This window comes from Pungitius pungitius, chromosome 10 (genome assembly GCF_949316345.1).
Source record: "Pungitius pungitius chromosome 10, fPunPun2.1, whole genome shotgun sequence".
NCBI lineage: Eukaryota > Metazoa > Chordata > Actinopteri > Perciformes > Gasterosteidae > Pungitius > Pungitius pungitius.
In genome coordinates, this window is record NC_084909.1 from 7,105,358 (window position 1) to 7,120,353 (window position 14,996).

At 43.7% G+C, this 14,996-nt stretch overlaps 2 protein-coding genes across 3 annotated transcripts; one reads left to right on the forward strand and one right to left on the reverse strand.

Annotated features, from left to right (window-relative positions):
• Window positions 1–145: 145 nt before the first annotated feature.
• dhrs9 (dehydrogenase/reductase (SDR family) member 9) lies at window positions 146–3,666 on the reverse strand. Of its 2 annotated transcripts, none has more exons than XM_037488088.2 (5): window positions 3,515–3,666; window positions 2,188–2,505; window positions 1,155–1,413; window positions 868–1,031; window positions 146–530 (listed from the first exon to the last, which is right to left on the reverse strand). In XM_037488088.2, exons 2-5 carry the CDS (start codon window positions 2,498–2,500, stop codon window positions 301–303), a joined length of 966 nt encoding a protein of 321 aa, XP_037343985.2. In that variant the 5' UTR covers window positions 2,501–2,505; window positions 3,515–3,666; the 3' UTR covers window positions 146–300. The 2 variants fall into 2 exon arrangements, with proteins under 2 accessions (XP_037343985.2, XP_037343984.2); XM_037488087.2 differs by having other exon boundaries at window positions 2,188–2,517; window positions 3,515–3,660.
• Window positions 3,667–5,391: 1,725 nt separating this feature from the next.
• abcb11a (ATP-binding cassette, sub-family B (MDR/TAP), member 11a) lies at window positions 5,392–14,306 on the forward strand. The gene is made up of 28 exons (XM_037488081.2): window positions 5,392–5,497; window positions 5,578–5,646; window positions 5,737–5,749; window positions 5,852–5,900; window positions 6,465–6,706; window positions 6,779–6,863; window positions 6,972–7,105; window positions 7,195–7,366; window positions 7,700–7,824; window positions 7,901–8,075; window positions 8,163–8,276; window positions 8,369–8,479; window positions 8,566–8,691; window positions 8,777–8,980; window positions 9,088–9,258; window positions 9,364–9,553; window positions 9,995–10,043; window positions 10,142–10,238; window positions 10,321–10,488; window positions 10,577–10,681; window positions 10,805–10,966; window positions 11,088–11,291; window positions 11,379–11,620; window positions 11,710–11,866; window positions 11,954–12,151; window positions 12,240–12,446; window positions 12,965–13,111; window positions 13,200–14,306. The coding sequence occupies exons 2-28, from the start codon at window positions 5,610–5,612 to the stop codon at window positions 13,398–13,400; spliced, it is 3,885 nt and encodes a 1,294-aa protein (XP_037343978.2). The 5' UTR covers window positions 5,392–5,497; window positions 5,578–5,609; the 3' UTR covers window positions 13,401–14,306.
• The last annotated feature ends 690 nt before the right edge of the window (window positions 14,307–14,996 follow it).

Below are 14,996 nucleotides of genomic sequence, written 5' to 3' on the forward strand. Positions count from 1 at the left end.
GTCCATCAAGTATAAAAGGTATACAGGTTGTGCCAGCTGTAATTCTGATGCATTGTTCAACATAAGATGGCTTGGACTGATCAAAAGATTGTTCTGTTTAATATTTAAATGAGATATTAAAACAAATACAGCAGTCACGATCATGTCTGGTTTCAGAGAAGTTTATTATACATAAAATGTGTACATCATAGTTTCAATGGTGGATTCTTTCAAGCACAAACATTTATTACAAGAAAAATGAAGCCACGTTGGTGCGATACAAATTAGCCTAAATGATTTTACGCAGTCAACCAAACTGAATTATTTTGCTGGTAACCTTGGCCTTAGTGGTGGGCTATTTCTACGAAAAAGTCTGTCCATGATGAAGGTTGGCATGTAGGACACAGGCAGCCAGAAGATCTTTGCATCCCATCCAGCAGAGTAGCGAGTGCGAGGATACACGGCAGAGACGGCGTGCTCCATGCAGCCGACCACCTTCATCAGATTACTGTCAGTCAACATCTTGAACCTCTGATCCAGCATGTCGAGAGCTGAAAGACAAACGGTTCAGACGTTATCTTTACCTGCAGGAAAACGTCTTGAAGTTGACAAGTTTGTTGACCTACCATAAAATGTACAACTCACTTATTTAAACCTATTAGAAATGCTGTCTCAAATGACAAATCACTTAACTAAAGGTCTCAAAATACTGACGAGTAGAGAACACAAGTTATGGGGATTTATGCCATGGAGAATAATCACAAAAACGTATTTGGAGGAATGGAAGCGTTTGACATCTCCCTCTTAGCCATGCCAATTGTACAGCAATATGTTGACCTATAGAAGTGGAAAGTTTACCATCAGCCATTACCACAGGGAGTAACTCACATTCTGCCAAGAAACCAGGTCCATAGTCGTCCTTCACGTTCTGAGGTAATCGGTCCCAAAGCCTCTTCATATTATTGTGCATCGCGTCTACGTCGGTCACATTTGTCCTGAAGAAGCCGGGCTCGATGCACGCGACCTTGATTCCAAACGGTGCCATGTTTAGGCTGAAAAAAAACAGAAAGCAGGGAAAGTTGCTGTAAATCAAAAAGACACTCGCGAGAACGACACCGGAGAAGAGACGTGAAAAGGTCACAGCCTCCCTCTCTCCCTCTCTCCCTCTCTCTCACCGCAGGCTGTCGTTGAAGGACTCCACCCCGTACTTGGACACGCAGTACGGCCCGCCGAACGGGCTGCATCGCCCGAACACACTGGCGACGTTCACCACCCGGCCCCTGGCCTTCTTGACGAGGGGGAGGACGCTGAGCGTCACGTCGATGACGCCGCACAGGTTGACGGCCAGCATGCCCCGGTAGTCGTCGATGGTGAGCCAGTCGGTGGGACCGGACGGCAGAGCGACGCCAGCGTTGTTCACCACGGCCCACAGGCCTGGAAGGGCGCCACGAGAAGAGACCAGTGTTAATGTACAACAGAAAATGAATAGAATTAGTTTTGTTTTTTTAAAGGGGAGACTTCACCCCCCCCCCCCCCCCCCCCAAACTCATGAGCATATATTTTTCCTTTTACGTGACGTCCTACTCAATCTAGAGTAATTTGGTGAGTGTTTTTGCATATTATAGGTCTCTCCAGAAAAATTCAACGGGTCTCTTTGAAGAAATAAATAAAACAAACACAGCTTGTTGAAAGCTTTGTGGATTACGAGAAAATATTAAATATTTCACCATCACGAAGACAAGAATGCGTTTTGAACATAACTGACAATACCAGATCACATGACCCGCGGGTTTTGATAACTGCCTTCCCAATTACCTCAAATTCATTCTGAAGGCTCAACATCCCAGCACAAAGGTTACAAACTGTGTTTGATAATGAAGGGAAAATAAACATGACATTTGTGTGTTGTGAAACAAGGGAAATCCACTGGCTGTGGTAGAACGCCACCATGTGCGCCGGGGTTGAATTACAACTTACAATCGTTACGGCAGGCGGGATCCAGTCTGGAGTCAGAGACGTAATGGGGAGACAAAGGTTTCCCTTTTCTTGCGCAATAGGTATAATCCAAACATTTGGGAGCTCTCAATAAATCAGGTAAGGGGAAAATATGCATTTGGGGAGTTCCATTCCTTTAAGTACACACACGCTTGAGATACTTTTAAAAGAGAAAGAGGTGAGAGAGTGAGAGAGTCCCTCCAAACCACTCACCCTTCTCCCCAACCAAAGTGCTGATGCCTGCTGCCGTCTGCCTGACGCTCTCCGAGTCGGTGACATCCAGGCGAAAGGTCGCCAGTCGGTCGGAGGAGAGCTGCTTCAGCTCCTCCGCGCCCTTCTCCGTGTAACAGCCCGCAATTACATTGTAGCCCAACGTGTCCAGGTGTCTCGCGAGGAGATTACCAAACCCGGAGTCACAGCCAGTGATGTAGACATACTTCTCTCCTTTGTTGGGCACTCTTTTCCGGTCCTTGTACCAGCGATAGACGATCCAGGGAGCTACCAGTCCGACGACATACAGGAGCATTATTTCTAAAAACCAGACTGTCAGAGTTGAATGACAATTAACTCGCATCAACACTGCAGACATGCATGATGCTTTACTGGTTCCATATCAATAAGAGGTGTTCACAAAAATACTGGGTGTGCGTGTGCGAGGCTTTGAGACAGTTTCAACAAAACCCGCCTAAAGAGATTAGGATATCATACAGTTTCCGGGTGATGAATTTTCAATCTTGTATTTAAATTTAAAAAAAGGTTTATTCCTCCAGTAGCATACTTTTTAATACAAGCACATGCTGAGGAAACGCTTCACATCCAACACTGGATTTCTGATCTCAAACTGAACAATTGCCAACCTCCCATCTTCGAAACTGGGATGTGGATGAACCGGTCTCGCCCTCTCTCGCTCTCCGAGGGCGTAAAAATGCTTTCTGGAATGACTGCATTACTCAACATCGAGGCACGGCTTTGTGCCATCTGTCCTCTGCCGGGATTTAACCTGAGCAGTGTCACACCCCAAGGCCATTCGTTCAGATGTTAAATAAGGAATAATAAAATATTGGCCATCAGATTTCTTCAAGGCCCAAGCAGGCTTCGTGAATTGTTTTGTTTTTTAAATAAATAAATCTAAAAAACCCCATTTTGGCTAATTTCACAAATAAGGCAGATCAACTGAAACTGAATATTGTAAACTGGTTGCAACTAATTGATAACTATGAATATCCATTAGTTGAAATGATTATTTTTGCTAATGATTGATACAACAGTAAAATATGAAAAGTGTTTTCCCCATAAGTTACAAAACTCAAGAATGTTTGGTATATGAAAACGGCAACATAAAAACAAATATATTAACAAACTATTATTAACTGTCTCCAAATAATATTCTGGAGCGACTGTTTCCATCTGAAATGTTACATATTAACGTTTACGAGCAAAACAACTTCACCATGTGGACGGAGAGTCAACGGAGCGCGGTTATTTCAGGTTTAACTAGTTGAACGTGTCTTTAATAAAGAGTTACACACAAGAAACTTACGTGTCTTTTTTCCCAACAAGTCCGTGTGCAGGGGCAAAGCAGCGGGACGTCAAACCCGAGGAGAGCCGGTTAGGAGTGAAAACGTTTTCTACTTCATTTATTTAAATGGAACTAAACTTCCGGGGAGCTCAGGTGTGATTCCCCGCCTTCTTCTTCATGGAAACGATGTGTTGGGATCGCCCCCTGCTGGAGACTGCATGGACATGTCCTTCCTAGATTAGATTAGATTAAAAAAAGATAGATAGATAGATAGATAGATAGATAGATAGATAGATAGATAGATAGATAGGTTTTTTCAGTTCTCGTTGCCCTACAACCTGACCTGTGCTTGATTAATAAATGAGTTCTTTGTTAATTTAGTTCACGTGCCTCACTCTGCTCGAGGGAGGCACGTGAACTAAATTAACAACTAAACAATGAAGTAACTCATTCAGTCACACTGGTTTCCAAATCTTGCAGTGTTCCAGCCAGTTTCTGGCCACACCCCACACACACCCCACACACACCCGACACACACACACACACACACACACACACACCCAACACACACATACACACACACACATACCCCGAACGCACACGTACACACACACTGCCTGGAAGTCATCGGTGAGCGGCTCAACCGGTCCCGCCGAACCACCGAGCCCGAGTCACCGAGCTGGATCTGAAGCCATCCTGACTCATCACGACGTTTCCCCCCCGTTGACTCTGTCTGCTGCTGCGGGCCTCCTCGTGTTACTGGTTTGGCTCACTGTTAATGATGGCCTCGTACATCCGATAAGCACAAGGTTCACCAACTGTTGCCAATGGGTTTTTTTTTTAATCAAATCTGAATTTAAATTAAGTTAATTGAGGTGCATGGACACTGAAAGTTTACTTTGTTTGCAAATTGTGTGCACAGGATTGTGGGTATTTTAGAAAGGCTGCGTACTGTACAATGTGCACTTGTTTCCACCTACTCGGTATACATTTCCAATCATTTCATGGAATTCATGCACAAGTACTTTTGCTCTTCACTGTGTCTCTATGGTAACAATAACAAAAATTGTTAGGACAATTAAAACAATTAGCACCGTGTTGTATGACAGTGTTTCCATGTCCAAAGCCCTCTGGTCGCTCATTTTATGATTGATGGACGTTTTTCCTGGTTGTTTCTGTGCGTACTGAGACCAAGATGTGCAGGAGCTGTGTGTCTGATGTCTGCAAGCTTGGTCACATCCCCGCTTTGCATAAAGAGAGAGAGAGAGATCATTCGTCTTGCATCGTGTTCTTTGTCACTTAGACTTTTCAGGGTTAAAGGATTCCAATAAAGCCTTGAGTTATGCGCCCGTATTTGCAAATAGTTGTTGTTAGTGTTTTTCAGCTCTGTGAGACAAAAACAGGAAGATGTTTTTTTATCACTTTGACTTTAGAGCCCCCTCCTACCTGGGGTGTTATCAATCACCTCTGTTGTGAACAATTACCGGCTGTAAAGAGGGAGCAAATTCCGAACCATTGATGCCCCAGAGGTCATTAACCCGCAGAATATCTACTTAATTACTAGAATTGTACAAGGTTCAAAGAATTACTTTTCCTTTTTCTTTTTCATTTTCCTAGGACTTTAAAATTGTTATTTGATTTTGTGTGTTTGGAGAGAGTCCTGTTCCAATGGCAAACAGCCTCACTGTTATTTAACTTAAGTTATACTAAGGGATGTTTGATTAGTAAAAAACATCTTAAACATCCTACTGTTTGTTTTGGAAGACGATGTCATGACTTAAAGCGGTCAATCAACTTTCACTATTCATATCGGGACTTAATTTCGCTCTACCGAGGTGGTCTAGATGTCATAATACTAACCCAGCTCTTATCAGTCAAATGTACCAGTAGATAATACGAAATGAGAGGCATAGGTTACCAGAAAATAGTAGAGATTGGAACTTACTCCGATGAGCTTCAGTGGTGCTGACGGATGTCCGAGGAGACGCTCAGTGAGAAGTGCAGGTGCAGTAAGTTTGGCTTTTCTTCTCCCATGCTCGACTAGGATCTAAATGATGTCTATATATTTTAACCATTTGTTACAGTCAGGACAGCTGCCTAAGTCGGGGCAACAAACATGAAGAAATCAAACAAAATAAAAACAGACAAAAGGGGTGAGTGATCTATTTTCATTGTAAAAGAACAGCCACAAAAACTATAAATAAACGAGAAACTAAATATGGCTTTACCACTTTTTCTTCCAGTCACGGAGAATGGGTGAGTTTTCATTGATTGACATCTTCAACAATGTACTACTGTACGTAATGCGTTGTCTGCACTGGTTATGTTTTTTTTTTTTTACATGTACATGTATTACAGAGAAAAGAAGGCAAAGGAAAAGGCTCTAAGTGTTGGATACTTTCAACTGGTAAAAAACTGTGTTTTTGCTCAAATTGTTATCAAACAGTGATGGAAAATAAGTCAGTTTAATTTAGATATCAGGATTTTACAATCCTTTTGTCCAAGGGGACTAAGAATACGAGCTTTCACACAATGCAGGAGCAAGATGGGGAGTAGGAAAACTACGAGTGTATTCAATGCTACAATAACAGTGGTCAGAAATACGCTTTTTACTTTCTATTTGCTTGAAACATGCTGGGAAGGTTTTTAAGATGTAATCAAAAAAGTTTTGTTGATGAATATGATATTGACGTATAAGTACTGTATAACTGTAGCTCCATTTAGCTTCACTGCCTTTGTCACTAATATTTACAGATTACGATTTGCCATAAAAACATAAATACGTTTTAAAAATGTTATGAGGACATTTTTCTCTGATTTTTACTTGATTCACCTTGTTGCATTGGTGAATTTATTTATGTAAATAATAAGAGATTCTATCACCCTTTTCAACTATTCTATTTATCCTTATTTTGAATGAATCATCAAGCAAATAAATAAAATAAATAAAAGCAAACTGTTCTTTTTGCAGTTTCGCTTCGCCACTTGCAAAGACACCTTGATGATGTTGGTGGGGAGTCTGTGTGCCGTCATACACGGCGCAGCCACGCCTCTCATGCTTTTGGTGTACAGCAGGATGACAAACACCTTTGTTGCTTATGAGATTGAGGTCCAGACACTTCAAAATGAAAATACGACGTGCAGCAACAACACAATCTATTGGAAGAACGGCTCCACGTATGAAACAGCTGGAAACCACTCGGTGTTTTGTGGGTAAGTTGCCAGTTAGCTGTTTACGTCATTGTGGTTGCATTTGGAAAGTTACTCATTTATCTTTTACTGCAGGGTGGATATTGAAGCACAGATGACCATGTTTGCATACTACTACGTTGGGATTGGAATAGGAGTTTTGTTTGTTAGCTATTTTCAAGTACGTATTCATGGTTGCCAAACTCGGCCTCAGTTTTATAAACTCGGCCTCAGCTGTCGCACATCGCTCACAGAAATAACTTTGTCCAACTCTTGTCGGTCACCGTAGATCGTCTTCTGGATGTCAGCAGGTGCGAGACAGACCTATCAAATGAGAAAGACTTATTTCAAAAAAATAATGCAAATGGAGATTGGATGGTTCGACTGCAACTCCGTTGGTGAACTGAACACTCGGATGTCGGAGTGAGTCGGGGCCCTTAAAGTTCTCGCTGCTATCAGTTCACAGATGGGATAAGGGTTTTGTGCAATATGGCCTTTCTGTTCCTTTGCAGCGATATCAGCAAGATCAACAACGCCATCGCCGAGCAGGTGTCTTTCTTCATTGAGAGGATGTCTACGTTCGTGTTCGGCTTCCTGGTGGGATTTATCGGCGGGTGGAAGCTGACTTTGGTGGTCATCGCCGTGAGCCCGCTGATTGGCATAGCTGCTGGACTGATGGCCATGGTAAAAAGTTTAGAATCAGGCAATGACTTCTTATTACTGGAAGGGGAGTACAGTACAGTACTACAATGTGTGGAGGCGTTTGCCACAGAATCATTTAATTATCTTGAAGATTTTAATACTTCAAGCCCCTCTGTCTTCTATCCATTGCACAACGAGGACTGTTAAAAAAGCACTTGCGTTTGCAGGTGACTTTCCCAGGAAAGACATCTCAGTTAGAATCTCTTGGATGTGAGATCCAAAAAAACACGGTTACTGCTCGCAGGTGCCGTCGTAGGAGATCAACACAGTTAAAAACGGTTGGTCCTGTTTTTGTTTTGTTCTTGTCGCCCGAAGGCTGTGGCCAGGTTGACGGGACGAGAGCTGGCGTCCTATGCGAAGGCAGGGGCCGTGGCGGACGAGGTCCTGTTGTCCATGAGGACAGTAGCAGCCTTTGGTGGGGAGGAAAAAGAAGCTGAGAGGTAGAAAGTTGTTCTGCTTTGCAAATGGTGACGAGCTGTGACGCCATGATTGCTCATCATAGTGAAATGTGTCCAGATATGACAGAAACCTTGAGGAAGCCCAGATCTGGGGCGTGAAGAAGGGAACAATCATAGGTGTTTTTCAAGGATACCTGTGGTGCATTATTTTCTTTTGTTTCGCGTTGGCGTTTTGGTATGGATCTAAATTGGTCATAGACACCAAGGAGCTGTCTCCTGGTACCCTCATTCAGGTATGTGCTAACACATGTATGTAACTTCTGACTCTTTAAACGAGTCAGTGGCCTTTGAGTCACCATGAGGCTGCTATGTTTTTCCAGGTGTTCTTTGGAATACTCATGGCAGCCATTAACCTGGGCGAGGCCTCACCCTGCCTGGAGATATTCGCTTTTGGTCGTGCTGCTGCAAAAAACATCTTTGACACGATTGACCGGGTAAAATTAGAATTCTACTTCAGACTTTAATGCACATGTGACACATATTTGAAATACATCATCTGAAGAGAAATAATCTTCAATGCTTACAGGAACCAGAAATTGATTGTTTCTCAGAGGACGGTCACAAATTGGAGAGAGTAAAAGGTGACATTGAGTTCCATAATGTCACTTTCCACTACCCATCCCGGCCTGAAGTCAAGGTGCCTTTCCCCAACACACATTCATTTGCGTCCATTTTTTTAACTTCTCAAAGTTTAACTCGATCAAGAGCAAACTACTCTTTCAGATCTTAAATGACCTGAGCATGCAGATCAAAGCAGGGGAAACCACTGCTTTTGTGGGACCGAGCGGATCAGGAAAGAGCACCACCATTCAGCTCATCCAAAGGTTTTATGACCCAAAGGAAGGAATGGTAACAATTGCACAGGCTCACACGACATCACTGGAGAGTTGGAAGGCTTTCGGTGTAATGTCACACATATGATTCCTGTTCTCAGGTGACTTTGGACGGACATGACATTCGTACTTTAAACCTCCAGTGGCTCCGGTCTCTCATTGGCATTGTAGAGCAGGAGCCAGCGCTCTTTGCTACGTCTATAGCGGATAACATCCAGTTTGGTCGCCCTGGAGTCACCATGGAAGACATCATCCAGGCAGCAAAAGAGGCAAATGCCTATAATTTTATCATGGAACTGCCCCAGGTAGAGTAACAAGTTTAATACAGAACAATTTCAGTGCATATAGTGTCACAGTCAAACATGTCCAATTTGGGCCGCCTAAAATTAACATGCTGCTACTTTTCCACCAGAAATTTGATACTCTGGTGGGAGAAGGTGGAGGACAGTTAAGTGGAGGGCAGAAGCAGAGGATTGCTATCGCCAGAGCTCTGATCCGAAACCCCAGGATCCTGCTGCTAGATATGGCCACATCGGCGTTAGACAATGAGAGTGAGGCTGTTGTCCAGAAGGCACTGGACAAGGTGAGCCCCCCTCTCTCCATAGACTACACTATTGAGTGCACTTTGACCATCAACTTCAGCAACACATCCTTTTTTTTGTGGAATTGCAACTTGTATTCTTTGCAGGTGTGCACAGGCAGGACGACAATTTCTATTGCCCATCGTCTTTCCACAATTAAAAATGCAGATGTCATCATTGGATTTGAGCGTGGACAGGCTGTGGAGAAGGGAACACAAAGGGAGCTCATAGAAAGGCAAGGTGTCTACTTCACTCTGGTCACCCTGCAGAATCAAGGCCCATCCAACACAGCTAAAGGTAAAATGTATTTAGGGCTACTAATGGTTCACTGCAAGTCATTATCGAATTGCCTGGGTAATAATAACGCGCAAATAACAGTGATAGTGCAAACAGAGCTAAGCGCTAGCAACTGAGAGGGAACCGGAGGAAGGCGTATTGTTTGCTGTATGACAAGATAGTAGACCTATTTGGAATAATACTGAAAAAAAGGCAGAATATGTCTGAAGCTCATATTATAATTTATATTGGAGGGACCAGGCAGTGCCCTTTAATACCGTCTACCTGTATCCACTCGTTCCCTCCCACTATATGAAGAGATTGGTGGGGCCGCTCTTTTTGTTTCAAAGAGCACATTTCAATCGAGTAATTGAGTAACCCAATGACGGTCCGACCTGTGCCTGTTGAAGGGCAACAGAGGGAGTACTTGTGTTAAAGCTGCATGCACTTCCTACCTTCCAGATGCTCTTGAAGATGACTTCAAGGCGAGCAGACGAACATCCAGTGGCAGGTAAAGTTAATCCAGCACAAAACAATCCCATCAGACAGAACCCATGTTAAAATAATGAAGATGAAAGTAATCTGATGATGTCACTATTACTCCTGTAGGGGATCTGTTAGACTGCGATCTCAGAGCAAATTGTCCAATGGAACATCGTCAGACAGCATCATGAGGATTTACGACAAGCAGCTCTCAACAGAAAAAGTACTACGGTTATCCTTAATGCTGTGTAATATCTTTTCTTAGTATTGTGTGGAAATGAGTATCTCCAACGCGTATTGTTCAGCAGACACGTGAGGACGATGCAGAAGAACACGTGGAGCCCGCCCCGGTCTCACGTATCCTCAAGTACAACCAGCCAGAGTGGCCCTACATGCTGCTGGGCTCGCTGGGGGCGGCTTTCAACGGATCTCTCAACCCCGTCTATGCCGTCCTGTTCAGCCAAATTCTTGGAGTGGGCTTGTGCATTTCATACGTCCCGTTCTACAAACTGACGTATTCTGCTGAAGAGCACGTGACTTATATGATCTTTGTATTTTCAGACGTTTGGTATTAGTGACTTGAACGAACAGAGGAAACAGATCAACGGGATTTGCATTCTGTTTTGCATTGTGGCCGTGATTACTTTCTTCGCCCAGTTTTTACAGGTTTGCATCACAACTCACTCTGCAGAGTAATGCTCTAAATGACATTTAGAGAGTGCACGTCTCCTTGTAGATGTGATGTAACATACACAGTGCACGTACGCTCACTCTGATTTAATGTTTAAGGGATATGCTTTTGCCAAGTCTGGTGAGCGGCTGACCCGCCGTCTGAGGAAAAAAGGCTTCCAGGCGATGTTGAGGCAGGAGATTGGGTGGTTTGATGACCCCATTAACAGCCCTGGAGCTCTGACCACGAGACTGGCCACCGATGCATCAATGGTGCAGGGGGTAGGTCAACTATTTAAAAGGCCTAAGTGGTCATTTCACATTATTTATTACGTATAAGAATTACAGGGTTTGGTATTGCACAGTAATAACAACAGTGTTTTGGGCCGGAATTTCTTTTCAGGCAACAGGAACCCAGATTGGAATGATCGTGAATTCCTTGACCAGCATCGGAGCGTCTTTCATCATCGCTTTTTACTTCAGTTGGAAGTTGACTTTTGTGATTTTGTGTTTCCTGCCCCTCATCGGGCTGTGTGGTGTGTTCCAAGCTAAAATGCTGCTGGGTTTTGCAAACGATGATAAAAAAGCCATGGAGGCAGCAGGTCGGGTAAGCTCCACAGAACATTTTGCACGCATTGATGTACATTTCTCTGAGAAGCGAAAGGCGTACGAAATCTTGATTTTCTCCCTGCAGGTATCCAGTGAGTCTCTTGCCAACATCAGGACGATCGCAGGCTTGGCCAAAGAGGGCTCATTTGTGGAATCATATCAGCAGAAACTTGTTCTCCCATATAAATCTGAGAGGAAGAGAGCAAACATCTACGGGCTTTGTTTCAGTTTTTCCCAGTGCGTCATCTTCATGGCGTACGCTGCCTCGTTTAGATACGGAGGCCATTTGGTTAGTTCTGAGGGCCTGCAGTACATGATGGTTTTCAGGTTGGCAAAGTTGTTTCTTTAAATGAAATTTCATGCGTCGTGATGCGATTACTAAACATCAACCCTGTGCGTGCGTGCTGTTCCCCCAGAGTGATCACAGCTGTAGTCACAAGTGGGAGAGCCCTAGGCAAAACGTCCTCCTTCACCCCAGACTACGCCAAAGCCAAAATTGCTGCTGCTCGGCTTTTCAGGCTGTTGGACCGAATTCCTAGAATAAGCATAAGCCACGCGGATGGAGAAAAATGGGTCGGTGAATATGTTGAATAAGACAGAATAACAACCTAACGGGAGGCCATTTTCTTCGAATGCTTAAGCCTAGTTATCCATCTTTAGGACGACTTCAGAGGGGAAATAGAGTTCCTCAATTGCAACTTCACCTACCCGACCCGTCCAGAGGCCCGGGTGCTGAACGGCCTGGTTGTGTCGGTGAAGCCCGGTCAGACTTTGGCGTTTGTCGGGAGCAGCGGTTGTGGGAAGAGCACAAGTGTTCAACTCTTGGAAAGGTTCTACGACCCCACCGAAGGGGAAGTGGTACGTGGACGGATGCAGGCATTCGTCATCTCACTGATCACACAATGAGTTTAATCGAGTCGCACGGATATCACTTTTTTGCTTTCAGTTGATCGACGGTCGCCCGTCTCGTGAAGTCAACGTGCCATTCCTACGATCTCAGATCGGCATAGTGTCCCAGGAGCCGGTGTTGTTTGACTGCAGCATAGCGGAGAATATTCAGTATGGAGATAACACACGCAGCGTGAGCATGGACGCGGTTGTTGAGGCTGCTAAGAAAGCCCACCTTCATGACTTTGTGATGACCCTACCAGAGGTGAGTGGAAACACATACATACGTCGTTGTTGGTTTGACGATTGGCTCTTTTACATGATTTTTACGCCTGGCTTGTGGGCCTCAAGAAGGTGAGAGAATGGGGAGATTGATGAGAATGTCTTTCAAACGACCAGAATGACCTTTAAATCTTAACTGTACATTAAAGGACCAGTTATAGGATTAATTGGCATCAAGCAGTTAGGCTGCAGACTGAAGCCATGCAGATCCTCCCTCTGCTGAGCCTTTAGGTAACAAAAAAAAGCCAAAGGGCCTCTCTAGAGCTAGTGTGCTCACTCCCTTTATTGATATGAAGGGCTCATTTTAAGCTAAAAAACACATTGATTATTTGTGTCAGTTTATTATGCACTAACAAAAATGTATATTATATTTAATCTCTCCTAATAGATATCACAAAATCCGACATACAGCTCCTTCGAATGTCTGAAATAGTGCAGATTTACAGCATTTTTGACGTTGTGCCGTTTTTGATCGTTCTCCATCTTTCAATACATTGTAAGAAATATGAGACCCAGGTCGGTGCGCAGGGCTCCCAACTGTCCAGAGGCCAAAAACAACGCATCGCCATTGCCCGGGCCATCGTCAGGAACCCCAAGATCCTGCTACTTGATGAAGCGACCTCTGCCCTGGACACAGAGAGCGAACAGGTAACGCATTCCCAAACACCACCAAAGAACAGTAACATAAAGCGAGGTTTGCTACAACCATCTGCTCTCTCTCTCTCTCTCTCTACAGATTGTCCAGTCTGCTCTGGATGAGGCGAGAAAAGGACGAACCTGCATCACCATCGCTCACCGGCTGTCTACGATCCAGAATGCCGACATTATAGCAGTGATGTCCAATGGATCCGTAATAGAGCAGGACACTCATGGTAATCTCATGGCCAAGAGGGGGGCCTACTATGAACTGGTTAAAACGGGGGCTCCTATCAGCTAGACGCCTGCCGACAGATGGGCTGTGATGAGCTTATGACGAAATGCCCAATAACATCATATTTTACATTTTTACCTCACCTTGTAAATAGCATTCAAATAAAACTTTCCGTCTCGACAACCAATGCATACACTTCCTTTGCAGTCTATGTAAATATTCTTAATTCATTACATTGTGTTTTGCATCGTCCATCGAAATTGCCTGTTGCAAAGATTTGAAAAAACTATTTTAACATGCAAAACTTACGTCAAAGCCAACAGACTCCGGTGATTAACAGCAAACACATTTCATTCAATTTCAAATTTTGACCTTCCACTGTTCCAACAACAATCAGCAATTTGTTCAAACTTGCCAGTTTGGTCTTGGTTTTGTGTTTCTTGCCCAGCGGGGATTACATCATCTTCATTACATCATTAACGTCATCATTTCTTCAAGCAACTTCTGACATTATTCAGCCATAAATAATGTTGTAGAGCAGAGTCTCTGGTACATCAGGCAGAGTAGTTAAACATTGATGCAAATACGTAAATGTGAAGGATACTAGAAGTACTTTATTTTGCCTTGGTACTGAGGACAAAATGTCACATGAACAATTAGCAGTCCACCCAGTGGACCAGTAGCAGTATGTTAAAGATGTGTGAGTGTACGTTTTATTAACTGCCCTGTTTTGGGATTTGATACTCCTTTGATGTGCAACCCTTTTTTAGGCATCTAATCTTTTTTTAGTATTTCTTGGACTGTTTCACTATTCTACCTTTCTGCCCAGTGAATTCATTAAAAAATAATGTACCAAAAGCAGGTAGGTGCTACGTCTCTTTATTTTAGAGAATTTAACACATTGACTATTTAAATACAGTCAAATATTATAGTTCAATCTCTACTAATAATAAAACACATGACTACTAATGATATTTATGATGAATGTTTCTACAAACCAAGAGATAAGAAACATTTCTAATTTGCGATAAATATGCTAAATGAAAAAGCCTTTGCTCTGTTGATGTGTTGGTATCCCTTCAGTCCGTTTAACACAGTGGTTCTCAACTTGTCTGGCTCCGGGACCCACCTTTACCCCTTAACAACAAGCCGTGACCCAATTCGATCGGTCAACGGGGGGGGGGGGGGGGGGGGGGGCGCTATTGCGTTCACTAGCGGTGTCGACGGGGGGGGGGGGGGGGGGGGGGGGCTTCCGCGTTCTAATTGCCGCGCTGACGGAAAACATGGACGGACGAGCCGGAAAAAAAACTGCATTACAAAAAGTCCCTTCAAAATTTTTTTTTTTATTTTCCCATGCAAAGGCCCGCGACCCACCAGTTGAGAAACACTGCCCTAGGCGATACTAAGATTTGCGCCCTCCCACCTACGGCCACTTTGAACCACTTCCATTCCATGTTATCATTCTGCTATACATTATAGGTACACTATGTTGTTTGTATTATATTGTACATTTATATTTGATAAATGTACTACAAGCAAATATAATGGTCTCAGATTATTTTAATTTTTAGTAACTTTGGCCAGACAGGGTTGGCCAGTCAGCAGGATCAATCGGTTCTTCCCTGATGGACTCATGGACATCAGAACTTGTTGTGGGGGAGA